Source organism: Aythya marila (assembly GCF_965140915.1).
Source record: "Aythya marila genome assembly, chromosome: 4".
In the NCBI taxonomy this organism is placed as follows: domain Eukaryota; kingdom Metazoa; phylum Chordata; class Aves; order Anseriformes; family Anatidae; genus Aythya; species Aythya marila.
The window spans coordinates 55,951,340-55,971,302 of record NC_139045.1 but is presented as its reverse complement, the minus strand read 5'-3'; the positions used below and the strand labels follow the sequence as shown (position 1 = coordinate 55,971,302).

The following is a 19,963-nucleotide window of genomic DNA, read 5'->3' as shown; positions in this document are numbered from 1 at the left end:
AGTGTTTTGGGTAATGCCCAAGCTAATGCTGAGTAAGCTAGCAGAACTATTAAAAACAATGTATCTTGCTTTAGCTTGGTACTCAGTTTGGGCTAATTTTTTATGCTTCTCATTTTATTAAGTTGCTTCTTGGATAGCATTTTACAGTTTAAAATCGTTTCAAAATCCTGGTGCTGTTGAGATGAAGGTGTTGCAGCAGCAAGGGAGGCCTGATAGAATCTTGCTATTTTTATCCAAGTGCTAAGTAATGAAGAGAGAAAATTGCTAACTGTCCCTTGTTACACTTTAGAGCATCCACTTTGTATCCAGAATCAATAGTGAGGTAACTGGCTGAGAAAGGGTGAAAACCCTTGCTCTCAATTAACCATAAAAAGAATTGAGTCTTTCACCCTTCTACTTCCTGCCGTTGAACCAGGTGAACCAGGATTTGAACCAACTGTATTTACAGAACTGGTAATAATTTCTATACAGAAACCATGATAGAATATCATCCCTAAACAATGTGAAGTAGCAGGAAATAAGATGCAAAACAATAATTTTAGAAAATGAAAGGAAAATCTTCATCGTAATGAAGAAAAAGTGTCACAATTAAGCCTTATTCAGCTATATGGTTATATTGCTTTCACCTAGTCTATTCACAGACTGTCCCTGATTCCTACCTCCGAAATTAGGGTTTGTCATGAATTGAAATACAATTTTACTTTCTAGCTTGGATAAAGAAGAGTTAATCAATGCAGACTATGATAAGCTCTGTACCACAGAATAAGTCTGTATTTGGCATTGCAGAGATTTTTGTTCTGCTGGTGAGAAGAAAAGAAAATATCTGGTTCTTGAAGTACAGCTGAAAGAAGGAAGAACATGTGATTTACCTTTTATTTCAAGGGTGCATTTTTTTCTCCATGATCTGATCATCTCCATGATCAGATATAATTGGGCATAATTCTACGTGCTGTTACCAGAAAATTAATCAACCTTCAGAGGGAGAAAATAATCAGATCTCTTGCATTCCTATAAAGTGGTGTTTCCTGTGAATCCAGTAAGGACTATCATTACTAATGATTGCTATGAAAGTAGTAAAGGCTAAGGATTGCTGTTTTGCTAGGAAAGACAAACTGAAAACTAGTGGGCTTATTTGCGTAAAAGCAGCTCTACCGTATTCATTCACAGTTCTGGCAGATGGAGCTGTGTTAATGTTGTGAACTGAAAATGGATGAAGCTAAACATAACCCTCTCCTCTCCCCACATGGACATGTGCCTTAGTTTGTCAGCACCTGGAAATTTTTCATGCCAGTTTTTCTGTGAAATGTTATCAATGAAAACAAATTAAAGATGTAGTCTGTTTCTCCTGGTTACAGTGTGGTTTGAATCCTTGTTCCTAACATTGCAATAAATGCCAGAGAAATACAGTATTTTACAACTGACTTTTTGGAGATATTATTCCTGATATCTATCCTTCTTCTCTTCAGTTTGTCTCACTATAGAGTTTTCTTTAAAACCTCAAAAGTTTCACTGATTGGGATCTAAACAAAGATTAGGCTGCATGGGAAAAAAAAAAAATCCTGTTTATATTTTGTTAGATTGTTTTTATTTTGCATTCATAGCAGTTGATGTATAAATACAATTTCTTGTGTATCAGCATTTTAGTGCTCATAATTTTCTTGATAGGGATTAAATTTCATGTAACTTTTAAATGTTCATGTTAGTAATAATTAAAGGGCGCCTATGTTTTATATACAGTACAGGTCATTGCCCTTTTCAGAGGCATTTTTTTAGCAATCTTATAGTTTTGTATTATCATCTTTAAGATATAATCATTTGTCATTGTAAAAATGTTTACCATAATTAAATTTTCACCTTAATTTTCCAAATATATAAAAACTCACTATCTTTTATGATCCACAGTTCTGACTATTGCTATGTTTATCCAAATTATACTATCTAAAGCATATGGTGTTTTATATATGGTGTTACTGTAAAATGCAGTAAGGATATCCTTTTTTTTCTGTTCTTAAAACACATTAAATTCATCAGATGCAGTGTTTGTCAACTACATAGGTATAAAAATGTATTATTATCAATATCTCTTTCTTCTAATCAGCAAACACAGGTCATGGTGTTATTCCATGAGACATAATGAACTCAAATTTAGCAATACATTTGCCAGAGAAGACTTGGTTCTCAGAAGTAATGCAATATAGAGGTCAGAACTGTGATATTTATACTGTTAGTAGAAGCGCAATTAATGCTGCAGAATAACAATTAAACATGTACATCATTCATTGGGAAAATATTTCACCAGCATTATATCATACTCATTAATACTCTGTGGAATGGGCTATATGGGTGAACTGAACTGAATGTTACTTGTGTTAGTTTTGTGTCAGATAATTCCTACTCAGTTCAGCACTTGAGAAAAAAAGAAAGATGAACATCTGGATCTGTTTTAAAGCACATTATTAATAACTAAGTAAAAGCATGTGAAATTTCTCTTAGTTTAGAGAATAATTTATTATATTCTTAGGGATTTTCAGTCTTATTTATAAAACAATCTGGTTTTGCAACTGTTCTGTATATTCTTCTCTATATGCCACCCAGGAACGACATATATTCTTTAAAGAATACGGGAAAGGAAAAAGGACAGTCAATTTCTTTTAATTCCAGTTGCATCCCTCTGGTTCTTGTAGTAACTGCAGATGGTATAGAGTGTTTATGGTGCAGTGTGTCTTGGCTACAAGATTATATCTGAAAAAGGAGGCGGAACATTTACTAAATGAAACCATAAAAACCTTAAGCAAAACCCTAAAGAGAGAGTGGTAATATTTGTCTCCAATGTGAAATTTCAAAGAGGTTATCCCAAACTAGTCTTTTGAATACTTTGTAAGTAGGACAACAGGTATGCAGTAACTGTTTATGATAGGCTTTGCATCCCACCCTTGAATTCTTTGAGGTCTCCAGTGTCTCTAAGTGTCATACTCTCCAGTTATCTACAGTTACATACAGTGCAGGTGTGATTTTCCTAGGAGAAACCTGAATAAGGGGCAGGACCTTCATATTTTAAGGGTAGGTTCTGTTGAGCTTAGCTCTGAGTTGCAGTGCATTACTTTTACTACTTCAGAGGTAATCTGTATCCAAAGGTATTTAGCATCTTTTAAACAGTGGTTCCTAAACTGTGGCCTGTGGTTCACTGGGAATTTGAGAGTTACCAGTTCATCATATGGCTATATACATATAGGTCTGTAGGGCCTTTCAAATGTACCTTCTTATGCCTTCTCAAGAAATTTGGTAACAAGCAAACGAAGCAGCCATCTGTGTGAAATTATGAGCATTGCCTCCTTAATTTGCAAGTTTTCTAAACTTGTCACAGTATCCCTAGCAGTTAATTCCTTACTTGAGTTATACTGTGATATTCAAGAATAACCTGTGGGAGAAGATCTAAGTAAATCCAAATTGTGTGAGGTTCTCAAAGTTTATATTGTTGGTCCAGAACTTAGTAGTAATTGATGCATACATGTATATAGCTACAGCATACAGTGCCTCATTACATGATGTTTTGGTCTGTCAAACAGTTCACAGCCTAAGTACTGACTAAAACAAGGATTTATAAAGTTATTTTTGTAGTGTCAGTATGATCAGTGAAAATGTATATCTTTAACTGTAGTCAAGTGGAAGTTTTGGATCCATTTTAATATATACATTAGCTATCATAAATTGTCAGTAAAAAACTAATTCTGAACATGGAACTTTGCTAAACACTTTAAAAATTGCTGGTCTTGCACCTGTTATTGCTAAATCTGTTCTTTTTTTTTTTTTTTTTTATCTGAAATGTACATGCTACATATGTGCTTACCAATACATATTAAGTATATTTACTAATATTCTTTAATATTTAATATGGGAGATAATATACAAATCACTCTTGCCTGTATGTGTGATTCCACAAAAGCTTGTCATTTCAAAGATAAGCTGTGTGATTTAAGCTAGATCTTGTTTTAAAGCAAAATGCAGTTTCCTGTTGAGAACTAGCATACAGATATTCCTTACATGCCTAGATGCTTTAACTGAAAGCAGGTTTCTTCCACTCCAAGCATATATATGTATTGCCACTAAATACTATTTAGCATACTATGTATATATGCCCATATACCACCCATAGAGCCTAATCCCCTGACTGCACAGAGTATGTAACAGCCAGAGAGTGTGCTCACTGGGGAGCCTGCCAAGAAGGGGGAGACTGTAGGTTTTTGATTTCTTGCAACACAGGGCAGACAGCTCTTTCATCTGTACAGGGGTAAAAACTCTGCCTGAGGAAGCATCAGAAACCCTCTTCTCCAAGGGCATAGAGTTCCCATTTGCTGACCTAGCCTGATGTTTAGGGAGATTTGTAGTTTGATAGGTGCTCAGGTGTAGGATGGGTTGGAGAGAATCCTGAGGCTTATTCACCTTCAGACTATCAACTTTTGCTCCTCATCCACCTGGGCACTGGTGACAGTTGTTGACTGTATCAAGGGGTGGCTGCATGTCTCTGATGGGAGAGGGTGAAGAGCATGTGGGGCCAGGTGTTGTTTTGACACTGAAAGGCTTGGGAAGGACCAGATAGATCCTGAGGACCAACAGCTGGTCTTGCAAGAAAGGGATCTTTAAAGATCACTTCTAGATCTTTAAACTAGAAATGGCTGTGGAGGGAAATCAAAACCACAGTAAAGTAAGGAAGTGGTGGGCAGGGGTGGCTGCCACTGGGTGCACGGTGGCTGCCACTGGGTGCACGGTGGCAGCTACAAGAGACAGTTTTGCAATGATGAAGCAGGGTAAATGCAGGGGCGCCTCCAGCATGCCATGTGTATGCAAATGCAAGCAGACTGGGAAACAAGCAGGAGGGACTGCAGCTCTGCGTGCAGTCACAGAGCTACAGCTTTGTTCAAATTACTGGGCTGATCTGGGAATAGTCAGATTGGAAAGAAACAGCAGAGCCAGCTTGCAAGATATAAAATACTGTCTTTGTCTGGCATCTTTTTATATACTTAGAAGTCAACCTGTGGAGAGCACAAGAAGAGAACTGATTGTTAACATAAGCAAAAACAACAATGAAAGAGATGATGGAAGAAAATCAGTTGTTCACCTCTAAAAGTATAGCTTAGGTAAATATACTTGATCTTCACATTGATTTATTATTTCTCTGAGGTAATTTAATGTGTGCAAATTGTCAGTAATACAGTACATAACCTATTAAAATATTAAAGTGTAATGCAAATGACACAGACACTTTGTGGGACATGTTATTTTAAAGGTCTTTGTCCTTCCATTATGATTTAAAGTTAGTTGGAAAGGTTTTAGAATACTTGTGCAGCTCAACAAACAGCTTCCTTCTGAGTACTTGGGGAAGAGAAAGATCTTACTGAGAATCTATGGGGAAAAATATTAAAGTTGTATATTGTAGATCTAGGGTCTTAACCTAGCAGTTGTAATCCTACTGTATGATTTATACTGTTTCCTCATACTTCAGTGAAAGGAACAGCAAGTCTATTTTTAATGTGCTCTTTTAATCTGCGTTATTTGTGCTCTCCATTCTTTTGTTTTGCTCCTCTATTCTACTCACATTTGATATATTATGAAGCCTTAAATTAAATTGCTATAAAAGCACTTTTCAGCTGAAGAATAGGAAACTTTAAAAGGTCAAAGATTCACCAGAAGAATATCATGACTTGTAGCTTAGAATTTTCTCATATTTATAGCAACACTCACATTTGTAAAGTTCTGATCTACTTGTGCCAAGAAGGCTCAGTGTTATATTTGTAGTCCTGCCACTTTATCATCAGCATTGAATATTACATTATATCTTAAAAACAACTGTAAAAATACTAATTCCAGTTGAAACTCCAGCCCTCTACTTCTAAATGTAATGTGGACTCCTGTTCATCCAGACTTGCATAAGTGGCTGTAGTTGCTGTTTCCTCCCTTCTGTTGTGCATACACGTTTCCACCCTATAGTGTGACGAGAGGTGCCAGTAGGGGTGTCTCATTCTAACATACTGCTGGAAACATATCTGAATATGAAGACAGGAAGCACCCTCAGATCTCATATTCTAAACATAGGGAAGTCTGCAGAGTGTCTTATAAAAAGGATCAGTCAGTGTTTGTTTTAGAAGGTGCTTTCTAGAATATGTATATACCTGCATGCACATATTATGTATGTGTGTAAACACATTTGTCTGTGTTTACATACATATATAACATATATAATATATAATATGTATATAATATATACACAGTATTTGGGCATACAAATCTATGTGGTGAAATTAGGTTCTTTATTAGAATATCAGATGATTTTATGTGGTTTTCTAGCCTTGTTAACAGTAAATTATTTCAAATGTATCATTACTGTTGAAGTGCAGTTTAAATCCTAGGAGAATCCTCTAGTTTTCTTACTGAATATCCCGCCTGCATTTAGTGTCCTCAGAAATGTGAAGGATCGACTCTCCCACTTCCTGGAATATTCACAAATGCCAAAGTTCAGCATGTAGACTTCTAGAGTAACAGTAATATCTGTCATTTTGAATGAATACAAATCTATAACAATCTATGTTTGTACAGTCTCAGTGGAAACATGTGGTGTCAGCTGTGCTTGCAGTACTTTAAAGACTTTATTAAGTTAGCTGGCAACACACCCTATCTCCAGGCACTGAATTTTATGGCGAAGAAGCTAAGAGAATGAACTCTAACTTCTTTTTCCCTTCCCCTCTTCCAATTTTTCCCTTCTTCTCCCCCTCCCCCCCCTTCTCCCCTCTCCACTTTTTAACTTTTTGGTGTCAACTAGCTTCTAAAACCACAAGAAATTATTTTAAAGAAGCCTTATGGATGTGTTGCTATGTTGCCAATTCACATAATATAGTTTACCTGTGAGAATTTATACCCACCCATACCCTCTTATACATATACATGCACACACTGTCAAGTACTTTTATGCAGTCTGATATAAACTCCATTCAAATTATTACTATTGAGCAAGGGAAACTGAACAGAATTTATAAATAATCGTAAAATAGTTTGCTTAGCTTATGCAGCTGCTTGAAAGGAGTCTATACAAAACTGCATGATGGTTCTAGACACTAAAAGTCCCCAGATACTCTGTCCAGTGGCCTTTTAAGGACTGTACTTACTGTTTGATTTAAATTAGAAAAAATTGTTTAATGAGTAAATGTTGAAATACTAGTTTGCTTAAGTCATGTTTTGAGAATCAGTTGTTCATAGACTGAACTTTTCAGTGACATTCAGAATCTTTTCTCTTGCAGCCATTTCGTAGAGTGACGTTTTCTGTTGTGAGTCAGCCTCAGGACCCACATCAAGGGTCATTGCAGAGTTGCTATGACAGCGGTCTGGAGGAGTCAGAAACACCAAGCAGTAAGAGTTCATCAGGGCCAAGACTGGGTGCCCTTCCACTCCCAGAGGACAACTACGAAAGGACTACGCCGGATGGCAGTGTTGGTGAGGCAGAGCATATGGAAAATGGTAGGGGCAAACACAACATTCACACATATAATCTCACTAGCAAGTGATACTAAGTAGACTTTTGAAAGGTCAGTCCAAAATAAATAAATTAATTAATTAAATAGTTTAATTGTAAGTATTTTATTTTAAACTTTGTTAAAATCCAGATACATAAATTAATGAAACATAACACTACTAATAAACCCAGCACTTTTTTCTCTTTACATGTTTTTAAAACTATACTGCAGAAGCAGTTAAAACATTGACAAAATACCAGTAGAGGCCTGGGGAGATGGTAATTGAATTAATTTCCATATTTTTCATTTTAGATAAAATACCATATATCTTCTTTTCTTTCCATTTTTGATTCAACAGCTACTTAGGAAATTTCCCAGAATGCAATATGTACAGCATCACAGAAAGAAAGCAGGATATAAAAACCCCACTCTAGAGAATTCTCTTTTCCCCCAAAATGCTATATAGTCTGTATTCAAAATAACACTAAGTGTCAAGTCCATTCTTCATTATTTAGAAAAGAAGGATGTTACTTTCTTTTTGTTCACTTTATTTTGCACAATATTTTTAGAATATCTCATTCAAATTCAGCATCTATTTATGTAGAAGGGGAAAAATTTCATTTCTTATTTATGCTCTAGTAATTTTTCATCAATTACAAAATAAAAGTCATTTAAATTTCTTCTTTTCTGTCTAAAACTATTTAGATTTTAAAAAAAATCTTTTCAATTTGAAATATATTTCATAAACCCTGAATGATTTACTGCACTCCACTTACTGGCCTTCATCTAAAGTTTTATGAAGTCAGGCACTGACTTCATTGTGTTTTGATTTGTCCATAAACAATAAAATAAATTACTGTATGTCAAAGTGTACAAATTTTTGATAACCAATGAAATAATGGGTTTGCTAATCCAATTGGTATTGTTGGGTATACTCGAGGGGTGGTGTATTTTCTGGTATAGACTGACTGAACGAGTTTGGATAAGCATATGTTTTAGTTTTTCAGAGATTACAGCACTGGTTAATTGTTCTTCATTTTCTGTCTTTCCTGAGATAGACATGTTTACCAAATAAAAGTAAATTGTTTTCCATGGTAAGATATTGCCAAATCTAGTATAATTGACTGAAGAATGTCTGTAGCGCTCTACAATTGCTTATAATGTATATTCCCCCAATAACTGATCAATTAATTCAAAAAGAAGATGGTATTATCCATCTAAAAATAAGATACATTAGGTTATGTGTAAGTGTGTGTGTATATGTATTCTACTTGGTTGTTTGTATGAATATGTCTCTTCATGTTTACTTTTTCTGTGTGAGTGACAGGGGAAAAAATGATGCTGGTACTACAAGAAAAATTGCAGAAAAAAAGATTTCTAGACATTAACCCTAAAATAGGATGATTGCTTCATTGTCTGTTTTGCGATAGACTTTGGTTAAGAAAATCTAACTAAACAATTTGTTCATTTCCCTAGACATGTAGCAGTATAGTTGATTGCTGGACATGAAATTCTGAGTTCAGAAAGCGTGTTAACATGGAGTATGTCTTAACCATATAGGAAAAACTGGAGAGCAACAATTGAACATAATTTTGAGTATATTCTGTAGTCAATGAAAATAACCACCTTACTGAAACATAACTGAAAATGAAAAGTGCTTGAGTGGTGTGAAAAATGAAAGCAAACCAGTTTAAGTTTTTTAGTTGATGTTGAAACTGGCAATGCATTCTAGTAAAAGAAGAATTTTTAAACATTACTTTGATTTTTTCAAAGATGATAACTTAAGTTTGGTAGGATAAACTTGTTTGATTCAGTTTTAAAAATAGTATTGTATAGATAGAATAGTTAGAAACGTATAGACAAATGTGTTATTACATGAATAACTGACTGGAATCAAAAGTATCTTGAAAAAAATATTGTATGGCAGGACCTGCATACAGTAATTAAGGATTCCTTCTCCTTTATATAACCTTGAACTGAGACCTTTGAAAGGTGGGTGACATTGTGATGAAAATTATACTCTACAGACTTTTGGAGTTTTCTGTCACATTTTAAAAAACAAGATTTCAACAGTTGGATGTCATCCGCCTCCAGAATATTTTGTTAACATTAGTCTATAAATAATGACAGAACAGGATAGAATGTACTTTTGTTCCTCCATATATGTAACATCTGACATTTGAGTAAGTTTTTTTAAGTCCACTTGTATTTTAACTATTTTAAGCAAAATTGTATTGTTCAAATTCTGATAATGTAATCTTCAATATTAATGGATCAGTCTGACAGAAATAGAATTGGAATTGAAATCTGTCAAGTGTTCAATTTGTCACATCTAATTGGAAACTAGGTAAGATACAGAGTTTAGCTTGGTTAGGTTTTAATTAGAATTTATACTGGGTTTTCATTCAGATTTTCCATGGAAATGACAATTTGAAAGCTACCTTAGTTCTTGTTAGTACTTGGAATATTTACTATTTATTTTCATTTGTCGTGAAAAAATGCAGTTATAATTAATTGCTTTGGGTTTCCACTCATTTTAAAGTTTGCAAAGATCATTTTCAGCACTATTCAATAAACCCTCTGATGTGTTTGATACGTTTTTGTGCCAGATAAGATGACTAAGGAAAACGAGTCGTTTTTATAGTTAAGGAAAAAGTGAGAAGGTTAAGTTCACAACAAGAGTAAATACAAGATTCAACTTTCTTTTTGCTGGTAAGATGCCTCTTTCTACTTTCTCAGGCTAGGGTAAACCACTAAAATGAAACAACAGGGAAAGGGGGTCATTTTTTTAAGAATATGTTGTGCATTGCCTGCCAGCCTACATGACTGTCAGATGTAGATTGAAGTTTTGTTCTGATGATTAGCTGTGGTGTCAGATGCAGGCAAAAAAGAAAAAAAGAAAAAAAAAAAAGAAAAGAAATGCTAGCAGATTGACTGTGAAAATTCAGTATGCAAAGATCTTGTTAATTAGTAAAATCTGCAGAACCAGAAGTTACTTCTGAGTTAATTTATCCCCTGCCCTTGGAGCTTTCCTTACAAGGAAATTCTGCTCATATGTACAGCCTTCTTCTCTAATTTTGCTGTTAGAATGGCACTGTCTTAATGTGAACTGCACAATAATTTTCTCAAGAACATTTTTATTACATTTGTACTTACATCAAGTCTTTACATCAAGTCTTTTGATGTAAATTAATTACTGTCTTAATTACTGTCTTTACATCAAGTGTAAAGACATTACCATGGTAAATGAGTTTCCTAGTTTTTTAGTCATAGCCTTCTGTTTCTGACAATGCCTAATGCAAAAATCCTATGGCAGCTACTTCCAGAACTACTTTACCTCCTGACTCTAACAGTTAATAGTCAGCATATGCTTTAAATTGTGATTTTCTAAAAGATAGTAGTAAAAAGGAACCTAAGTTATCATGAGACGTAATTTTCTTAGTGTTACTGGCCTGAATGATATCTTTCAACAGTGAGTTCCTCTGAAGGCTATTAAAATTGTTTTGTTCTTATTAGCTTTTTATACATTTTTCTCTTACTATACATCTTTAGTATATGTGCTTTTTTATAATTATAAGAAAGAGCATGGAAGTATTCCATTTTGCTCTTTAAATACTGTGGATTTTGTTTCCTTATCATTTGTCTTTTCTCAGAACAATATATTCCTAGGCTTATCAGTCTTTGATCAAGATGTGCGTGCTAATTTTTTTCTTTCCATGAACTTCTGCTTTATATTCCAATGTGGGGGTAACTAGAGATGAATATTCACCATTCGTGGAATGGACAAAACATCCTTTTAATATTAATTTCTATGCTATTAATCATACATAGAATATTTAAGCAGAACTTTTCATTGTTCTGTTTCACGTTCATTTACATAGTTCTGCTAGGTCTCTTTTGTCTTTCTTGAAATCTTCTTAGAAATATTTGATTATACTCCAGTTTTTCAGATTTTTGTATATTTGGTATTTATTTTTAAGTGGCCTAATCAGTTTGATTCTTTGTTAAATATAGATAAATACCTCTGGCAGTGAATCTGCAGCACTGTAGATTTTGGCTCACATGCTCTTTCTTGGGAGATTTGTTCCCATGCAGTTGTAATTAGTTGTAATTGCTTGCCACATCTGAGATATCTATGTTAATGCTAGCTCAGGTATTTCTGCATGAACATATCTGTTATCTGCATTTAGAATGCAGTGCAGCATTCTAACTCAGCCTGTGTTTCAGTAGCGAATATGTAAGGGTGGGAGAACAGCAGTCATCTCTGTGAAAGAAGGAAAAGTAAGGGAATGGTTTACAGCTGACATTTTTACAAGGGGAAATGGAGTCAAGAAAGATTAAGGAACATGTCTGAAGTCACACAGGAAATAAGGGGCAGAGTTTGAAGAAGAGCTCAGGATTTCTGTGATTCAGTTACTTGACTCCTACAAAGAAATCAGTAGATAAATTACACTCCAGCTGACACATGGAGGACTAAAAAGCAAGAAAGAGAAGTGCATTATCAAGGTTCATACAGTCTGATAATATGCTACATTCACAGCGACAATTTAAGATTTAACTGTAAGTGTCAAAGTTTCAGTGTAGAGCAGGAATTCATGGTATGTAAGATAATGACTTGAAAATGTGAAAGGAATTTTGATGATTAATAGGTTTACTTAATTTTATTTACGAGTCTCACTTTTGCTTGTAAGGTAGAGTATTGGTCTGTTCTCTAGACAAAACTGTTAATAAAGTGAAAAAAGAATCAATTAGTTTACAGAATCCATTTCCCTTTAGGTTTTTACAGTGCAAATAAAAATACAGGTTAATATTCATGAAGAGTTAAATGTCCTTATTGTAAACCAGACATTCATTGGCTTGCTTCAAAGAATCTTTGCAGTTCCCATTATTTTCAGGTGTACTTCCTGAATTCTCTTGAATTCAGGTCCTGAAATTGCATGTGAATAGTTCTGTTTTTAAACTCTACTGAAAATGTTAATGCAAGTAATGCTGATGCATACATCAGAGGGTTTGAATCAGTAAAGGTTTTCAATATAGTGATAACATGCTAATAGTTTTTGTTTGTTTGTTTGTTTGTTTTTTCTTATTTCAGTGCTTCATCCACTGTTTCTTAAACATTACCCTGCATGACTCCAAAATACCAGAAAGTGCTGCACAAATTATTGTATAATGTATATACATAAGAGTTCTTATCCTCGTTTTTGATAAATCCCAACCTATAAATATACACACAATGAACACTGGAGTCTGTAAATCTGGCAATATATACATGGTAATGTTTTAGAACACATATTTGGTGACTTATGTCTTGAGCCAATTTGTTCTGAGAATGGAATATTCTGATAATATCTGTAAAAGGCAATTTTATAAGAGGAAAATCAGTTTCTCAAGCAGAAGATGACTTCACAGGGATCTCTGTTATACTAGTATAGCCTTATGTAAGAAAATTAACCTACCTCGGAAAAACTCGGGCTGTTTTGGTCCTTGATTTCTTTCCCCCTTTTTAATCTTTTACCATGTTTATTTAGATGACCTTACTGCATATGTCAGCTTTTTTACCAGAAGAACGTATGGTTTGCTAACCTATGTGCATAGTAATACTTTAAAATTCAAAACCGCATGGTATTCTTTAAGAGTTACTGTGCACTTTGAAGTGTTATATATGTATACTTAAAAAGAAAATGAGGGAAATATATTTTGATTGGGTTATACATTGCTAGTGCTGATGTATTTTTACTTCATTCGGTTAATGACAATATAGAAAGGTAAGCAATTCTTTTAGGTTGTGAATTACATGGCACTACACTTATTTTATCTTATCTGCTATTCTATGTTTACATTGTACTTCAGCATGCAAAGCAAAGGACCAAATATAGGCCAACTGTGAGCACAAATAACTGTTTCAAACTACCAGAACAGTATGTTATGTCCTCTCTCCTTATCTTTTTATTTTCTGTGACTATCCAGAGAAACACCAACAACCGCTGCATGCTTTCTATTCATGAAGTATGCCCAAGTATCATTGTGAATTGTTTTCAGCTTGATTAGGATTTTGGGTGCTCAGACAGTGCATGATTGGATCTGCTGGAATCATAGAAGGAATGCACACTTCTGTGTTGGAAATCTACCCCTACTCATTGATAGCAAAGCTAATTCTTTGTTTTTCTGATATTCTGAATAGCATTGTTATTTCTCTAGCTATTCTTTGTTGCTCTTGCATTATATTTGCTCTAGTTCCCTTTGTACTTCATAGTGAAGAGCAGCATATGGCTCACTTAAAAAAATTAATATTATAAGATTGTTTCCTCTACTTATGATTTCAGTATCCTACTCTTGAAAAGAAAATATATATGACAATAATTGCTTGCCACTCTTAAAAATGATATGTTATTACCAGACAACTTGAACTACCTTTTACTAAAACATATTTCTCTTTCATTACCTTTAAAAGATGAAGTCATATTCCATCAGTTTTTAATCAATAACTTGAAAATGGAGAAAGATGCATTCTTAAGGATGCGTTACTGCAGTTTTATCTGTTAGAAACAGTGAGGGAAGGGTTTATATGCATGCATGTGGGTGTGCATGCATGTATACTTCTTGGTGAGTCAGTTCTTACTGCAAATACCCATGAGATCTATACAGTTGCACTTACATAACCTGCTTCATCTATGAATTTCAAATCAATTCAATGAGGTGGATAGGAAAGAACATACTAAACTGAGAAATGGAGAACTAAATCATCATAAAGTGAGGTGGTATGTCCAACGTCATCCTGTGAATTGATCTTTTGTCCGGTAATTGATCCAAGAGGTAAAGCCAAACACTGTTCATCCCCAAGGAGTAATAATTTGGAGACCAACTTCCAGCTTGCAGTCAAGTTGATGAGAGTTTTGCTATTGACTTAGTGGAGTTAGGCTTTTATCCAAGTCCTCTGTGCCAGCTGGTAGCTCAGGCTGCCTCCCACTGATGCAGACTGCAGAACTCTTTGATACTGTCAGAGTCCTGAATGTGGACAGGGGATAAAATGCTTTCCAAAATTTACAAACTCAAGGAAGAAGAGGTTTATGAATGGAATATTTAGCAACCTTTGCATCCACTTCAGGCTCTTTGCTGGAAAAAAACAAATGCAGATAGTCAACGGAAATTTATTTTTCCTCAGTCCCAAGGAGTTCTTTCAGCATGCTGCATTTCCCCTGTACCCTGTAGTTAATGACATTTTCTTCAGTTTCCTGGACAACATTAGATCTTTCTGTCCCTTCTAATCTTCAAGTATAAGGATGATCCAAAAGAAGCCCTTTATAAGGGGTATTTCTTCTCCATTTCACTGGAAAACACATTTTGTTCTCTTTGTTTCTTCTGTTCCATTTATTTCATTTTTCATTACACCAGATGTCAATATTTTATTATATAATACCTATATAAAATTGATCATGCCATTTTGGACTTTCTCATACAGTTTGGATGTTTGCACTTTGATGTTTTAAAAGCTGGGGTAGTTTTTATTACACGCAAAAAAAAAAAAAAAAGTGATGAAATCAAGAGAAGAATCTCTATCTTTTCATTGAGTCCACTTAAAAACAAATAAACAAACAAACAACAACAGTTATTATTTTATTGCTATCCAGAACAAATATCTGACAGTATTTTCAAAATGGTGTATCTGGGCTGAAGGGCCAAGAGCATATCTAGTTGCCCTCACAATTGCACGTAAACGAATCATAACAGTAACAAAGATTGGTGTTTAAAAATCTGCATACAAACTCAAATACCAAATGCACTGAATTGAAATGGGCTCATATGTGCTATAATCATACATTTAGATCAGTTAACTACCCTTATATAGTAAAACTTCACCTTGAGTTATATTGGAGTGCAAGTACAAAGAATGTAAGTATTATCCTGAGTTATTGATATTTAGAGTATTTACATAGGCTGCTCCATTTTCACATCTAAATAAAGTCACTTCGTACACTGTTCTTTCTTAAATAATTTGTATTAAAGATGTATAAAAATCTAAAAATCACTGTGACAAAACATACATACAAAAAATAATCAGTTTTGCATTTCTTTTTACATCTAATTCATTTTTACATTGGATTATCAAAAAAAAAAAAAAGCAACTAAAAATTAGACTGAGAGTAGCTGTGTTCTTCTTATGTACTTTAGCAAATATTAATGTGAGATTATGCCAAAATGTACAGAATGTTATTTAAAGGAATTAGAAGCCCCAGTACGATATGCAACATTTGGAGATCTGAAAATTCTACTTTATAGGAAGTAATTGGTCTTCAGAGAAAAATAGCAATTTCTTTAAGGACCGGAGGATTTCAAGGGCAGCGTAATATAAATTCAGACATTTCAGATACTGCTGAATCTTACTGTAGTGTCACCTATAGTGTGTTTTATGTGTCTCAGCAACACAGCATTCAATGTGAATGTCAAATGATTGAATACCTAGAAAAATGATAGTATGTGCTATTCATGAGAATTAGGATTTTTGATAAATTATGTCAATTTATTTGTACAGAAATTTAAAATAAAATTCCAGAGGAGGTTGACTTGTATTGGGCAAGGAGCAACAACAACAAAAAAGATTTTAAGGCTCAAACATAGTTTTTATGCACAGATAAAAGCAAAAGCATAGACATAATTTATTATGGGAGAAACTGTAGTTATTAATGTGCCTTTTATAAGGGTGGTTGTGTTTTACATTAGACCGAAGTATTCTAATACTTTAAAACTCACATCACAGTTTACTTTAAATGTGCTATTAGAAATAAATCAACATCAGTGATTGATCCATTGATTTTTAAAAGAGCTGCCCATTCTCATACTGTAAAGGACAAACACATCTCAGTAAATAATAATAAAATATAGATAAATAAAAAGGATAGATGATTAAAATATGCATTTCTATCTACCATATAAAATAATTGAAATTAAGGCATAAGTATAAATTTTTGCTTGGGTGATGGAAGTAAAGTGTACAGGCAGTAAAGGAAGAACAGCATTTATGGAGTTAATTTATTTTGCTAGTTGTTTGGTTGCTCTTGGAACCAAATGAACGTGCCCATACTGGCTTTCCCAACTTGCTTGTCTTAACCTGTTTTTTGCTGTATCTAAGGAACAAATCAACCCTAAAGCACCCTGCGGGGGCACTTGTTCTTTTACTAAGCAATCTGTATTATTTCATCAACGAGAGAAGTAAAATCAAAGTGCATCATATCTGAAATCACATGTAAACAAGCCATAGGACAAGCTCAAACCAAAGTGTTTTCTTTTCCTATGGGTTTATGACAGATTTGTTTTCTTGATCCAAGGATTCTCTCTGTCCTCTTTTTTTTATTTTTCCCCCAGAGATTTCAACAGTGTTATAAAGACCAGTGTCCATAGAGGAAATCTTGGAAAAAGACTTCTTAAATCAAATCCAAATAAACCAAAAAGCCTGTAGCATTTGTATGCTGCTGTCATACTACCCTCAAAGTGTTTCAACTGTGCTGCAGGTTAATTATTTTCTTATGCAGGAGCATTTTACTCACAATTAACTCATATTGTCTTTAAAGAGGAGAATGTGTCCCCTTTTGGGGCAGTGCAATGACATTTATATTATCATGAGATGTTGAAGTAACATGTCAATGGAATTTGACATTGCAAGCTTTTATTATGAACAGAAGGCAAAGAGATCTGATGTAATTTCACCTTCCACTGCTATTAGCTAATAACAATCTTTTATTCCCTATGTGGAGAATAGAAACCATTTTGTTTTAACAGAATATTTGAAAAAAATATATTTAAGCACATGTATCATAAGCTATTTTATTAATGTCTTTCTATGTTTAATTCTATTACCAGTAGCTGTCATTTCCTGCTACTGAATTGCGTAATTTGTGCTAACATACATTTCATATTCCATCTATTGCAGTAATAATACAGGGATTATTGTGGTACGCCAGTAGATTTGACAGCCCTGGGAATGTGATTCTTTCTGCTACTCCATACATAGCTGTAGTTCAGGTACATAAGAGAGTAATAAAATAGTCAACATTAGTTGTTTTCTAGGTTTCTCGTGTTTTTTAGGTGGGGAGGGGGGTAGGAGAAGAAAGAGCAGCATTATTACATAGGATGATTTTTAAAATGCAATCTATTTAAGTATTTTTTTGTGTTTCAACATGTCTGATTCAATGTCCCACAGCATGATTAAGGTACTGTATTTAATGAAGTTTCATTGTTGTGTGACAATGTTTGGTTAAAAAAAAAATAGGCAAAGAAAGCTAAAATTAAATCTTGGCTTAAAAAATATGTACCAAATGTTTTTATGCTTAGTGTAGATTTGTAATGGCATGATGATAGAAATTTCACTATGCCTTGTAAAGCATTCAAGAAAATATTTAAGCTGCCCTGAAGCACTGGAAAAACACTGCTTGATCCATCTGATAATATGCAAGGAGCCTGCATATTCTGACTTAAAAGTGTTACAGGTACATAAGAGAGTAATAAAATAGTCAACATTAGTTGACTATTACTGGGACCCCGTTTCCAGCATGTTGCTGTACAGAAGTACAGCGTACTGGCAGAGGAAAGAAACAGCGTGGGCTTTGGTTCTACTCTGAGAATGTTGTGGCCAACTGTCTGAGATTTTAACAATTAACATAGGCCTGAGGAGACCTGAAAGGAAACAGGATTTAACAATTTTGACACTGTATGTTATCCTTTTTTATTAAAAAACAAAACAAACAAACAAAAAAAGGCAAAATAATCTATTCTGCCCATAGTTCTCTACCTAGATGACACCAAAGGTGGAGGGGAAAGGGTAATAGGAAAAAAGTATATCAAATTTTAATCTGTACCAAAATGTCTTCCGTGTGTGTTTTGATCTAAGGGACTCAACAGCAGTGTGCAAAGGGCATGAGTAGAATTGATTTTTCCCTACCCTCTGTTTCCACCTATACTGGAAATGGCCATATCTGCAGAATTAAACTTTGGGAAATAACAATGGCACGAGAAACTGGTTCGTGGACAGACTCTGATGAAGCAACATGGGCTGAGAGTCAAAGGGGAATACATCCTAGGTATTACAAAGGGCAATACATAGGACAGGCTCTGTCCTGTCACAGCGCACCATTTTTAACAAAGGATGTTCCTCAGAGGCATAGCTCACTTGCTAGGAGCATAGATACAGAAACCTGAGACACAGTCAGATCTAATCTAAATAGTAATGGGAGAATACAGAAAAGCTCAAGATGCCCCCAAAGGTTCAGATAAGTGAATATTTTTCTTGTGCTTTTCTGTTCAAAAGGAAACAATTGCCTTTAGCTTTTACCAGGTAGAGTCCCATATGCTATTGCTCACACTGTGAATGTTAAGTGGACCTTAAGACATTACCCTGAAATTTCTTGACAAACATTAACTGAGTAAATTAAGGAAGTTATTAAACTAAAGTCTCTAACAGAGTTCATCTCTACCAGGCACTTGTTTTTACTGCCACCTGACTTTTAGAAGTTTTGTTTTTTTTTTTGAGAAGGACTTAAGTAAACTGTACTGAGAAGACTAATTTGTTTATTACAGTGAAGATAAATAGTAAGAGAACTGAACCAAGACCAGGTCAATAGTGATGGGAAGTCATTACAATAAGGTGGCAGTTAAGTTGCTTGTGTAAAATTGAACTAACACCCAGAGGACATTACCTATTGGATAGGTGCTCATGCCCCCAGGAAGCATTAACTAGCATCCTGGTTAAGTGTAACCAGAACAGTTGAGAAAAAAGGATCTGATACCAAGTCCACAATTCTTGGCATGACAGTGGCTGCCAAATGCTACTATGTATGTATCATGGACAGAATTTTCTGTCTAATCACAACCTGTCACTTCCTATCAGCATCAGGTTTATGCAGAAATAAAAAATCCACCTAGGACTGAATTTCAACAATGGATTTAAATAGTTTTACTGAACAGAATAGTGATATTGAGTAAAGGAGATTACTCAGGGCATAAACTTCAAAGCAGAATGGGTTCCTCTATTTCTGAGCACTTGTACTAACCTAATTTTAAATGCTCTTAACATGAAGGAACTCCTCCAAGTTCAGATCATCACAATATAAAGAGGTTTTTTTAAATGCTGCCACAATTAAAAATGCTATGTGTTGTCTTCTGGAAAATAATGGTACTTTATTAGCAATGAAACTCAGGAATGCTTGTATTCTACTCACTGAAAATAAGGTCAGTTGTTGTCTTCCAGAAAGTATGGAACAATCAGAATTGAATATATATGTGTGTGTATATATATATATATATTTTTTTTTTTTTAATAGGCTCGAGACTTCTAACAAATTCTGCTCTCTTACAGAAATAAATTTTTCTAAACTTTACCATATTGGTTCCATTATTTTCTCTCACAAACATCTCTTGAAACCTTCTTGTGCTTTGATTTTCCAAGTATCTTGACTACTTCATTGATAAAT

The 19,963-nt window shown here is 34.3% G+C and overlaps 1 protein-coding gene across 8 annotated transcripts in view; it reads left to right on the top strand.

The window, feature by feature from the left end:
• The window catches only part of PCDH7 (protocadherin 7), a 285,619-nt gene that overhangs the window by 125,982 nt on the left and 139,674 nt on the right, over positions 1–19,963 (top strand). For 5 of the 8 annotated variants that reach the window (XM_082759485.1, XM_082759481.1, XM_082759489.1 and 2 more), the window contains one exon: positions 7,290–7,506. In XM_082759485.1, the coding sequence (XP_082615611.1) occupies positions 7,290–7,506 (217 nt within the window). The remainder of the gene's footprint in view (positions 1–7,289; positions 7,507–19,963) is intronic. The other 3 variants (XM_082759486.1, XM_082759484.1, XM_082759487.1) reach the window with 2 other exon arrangements.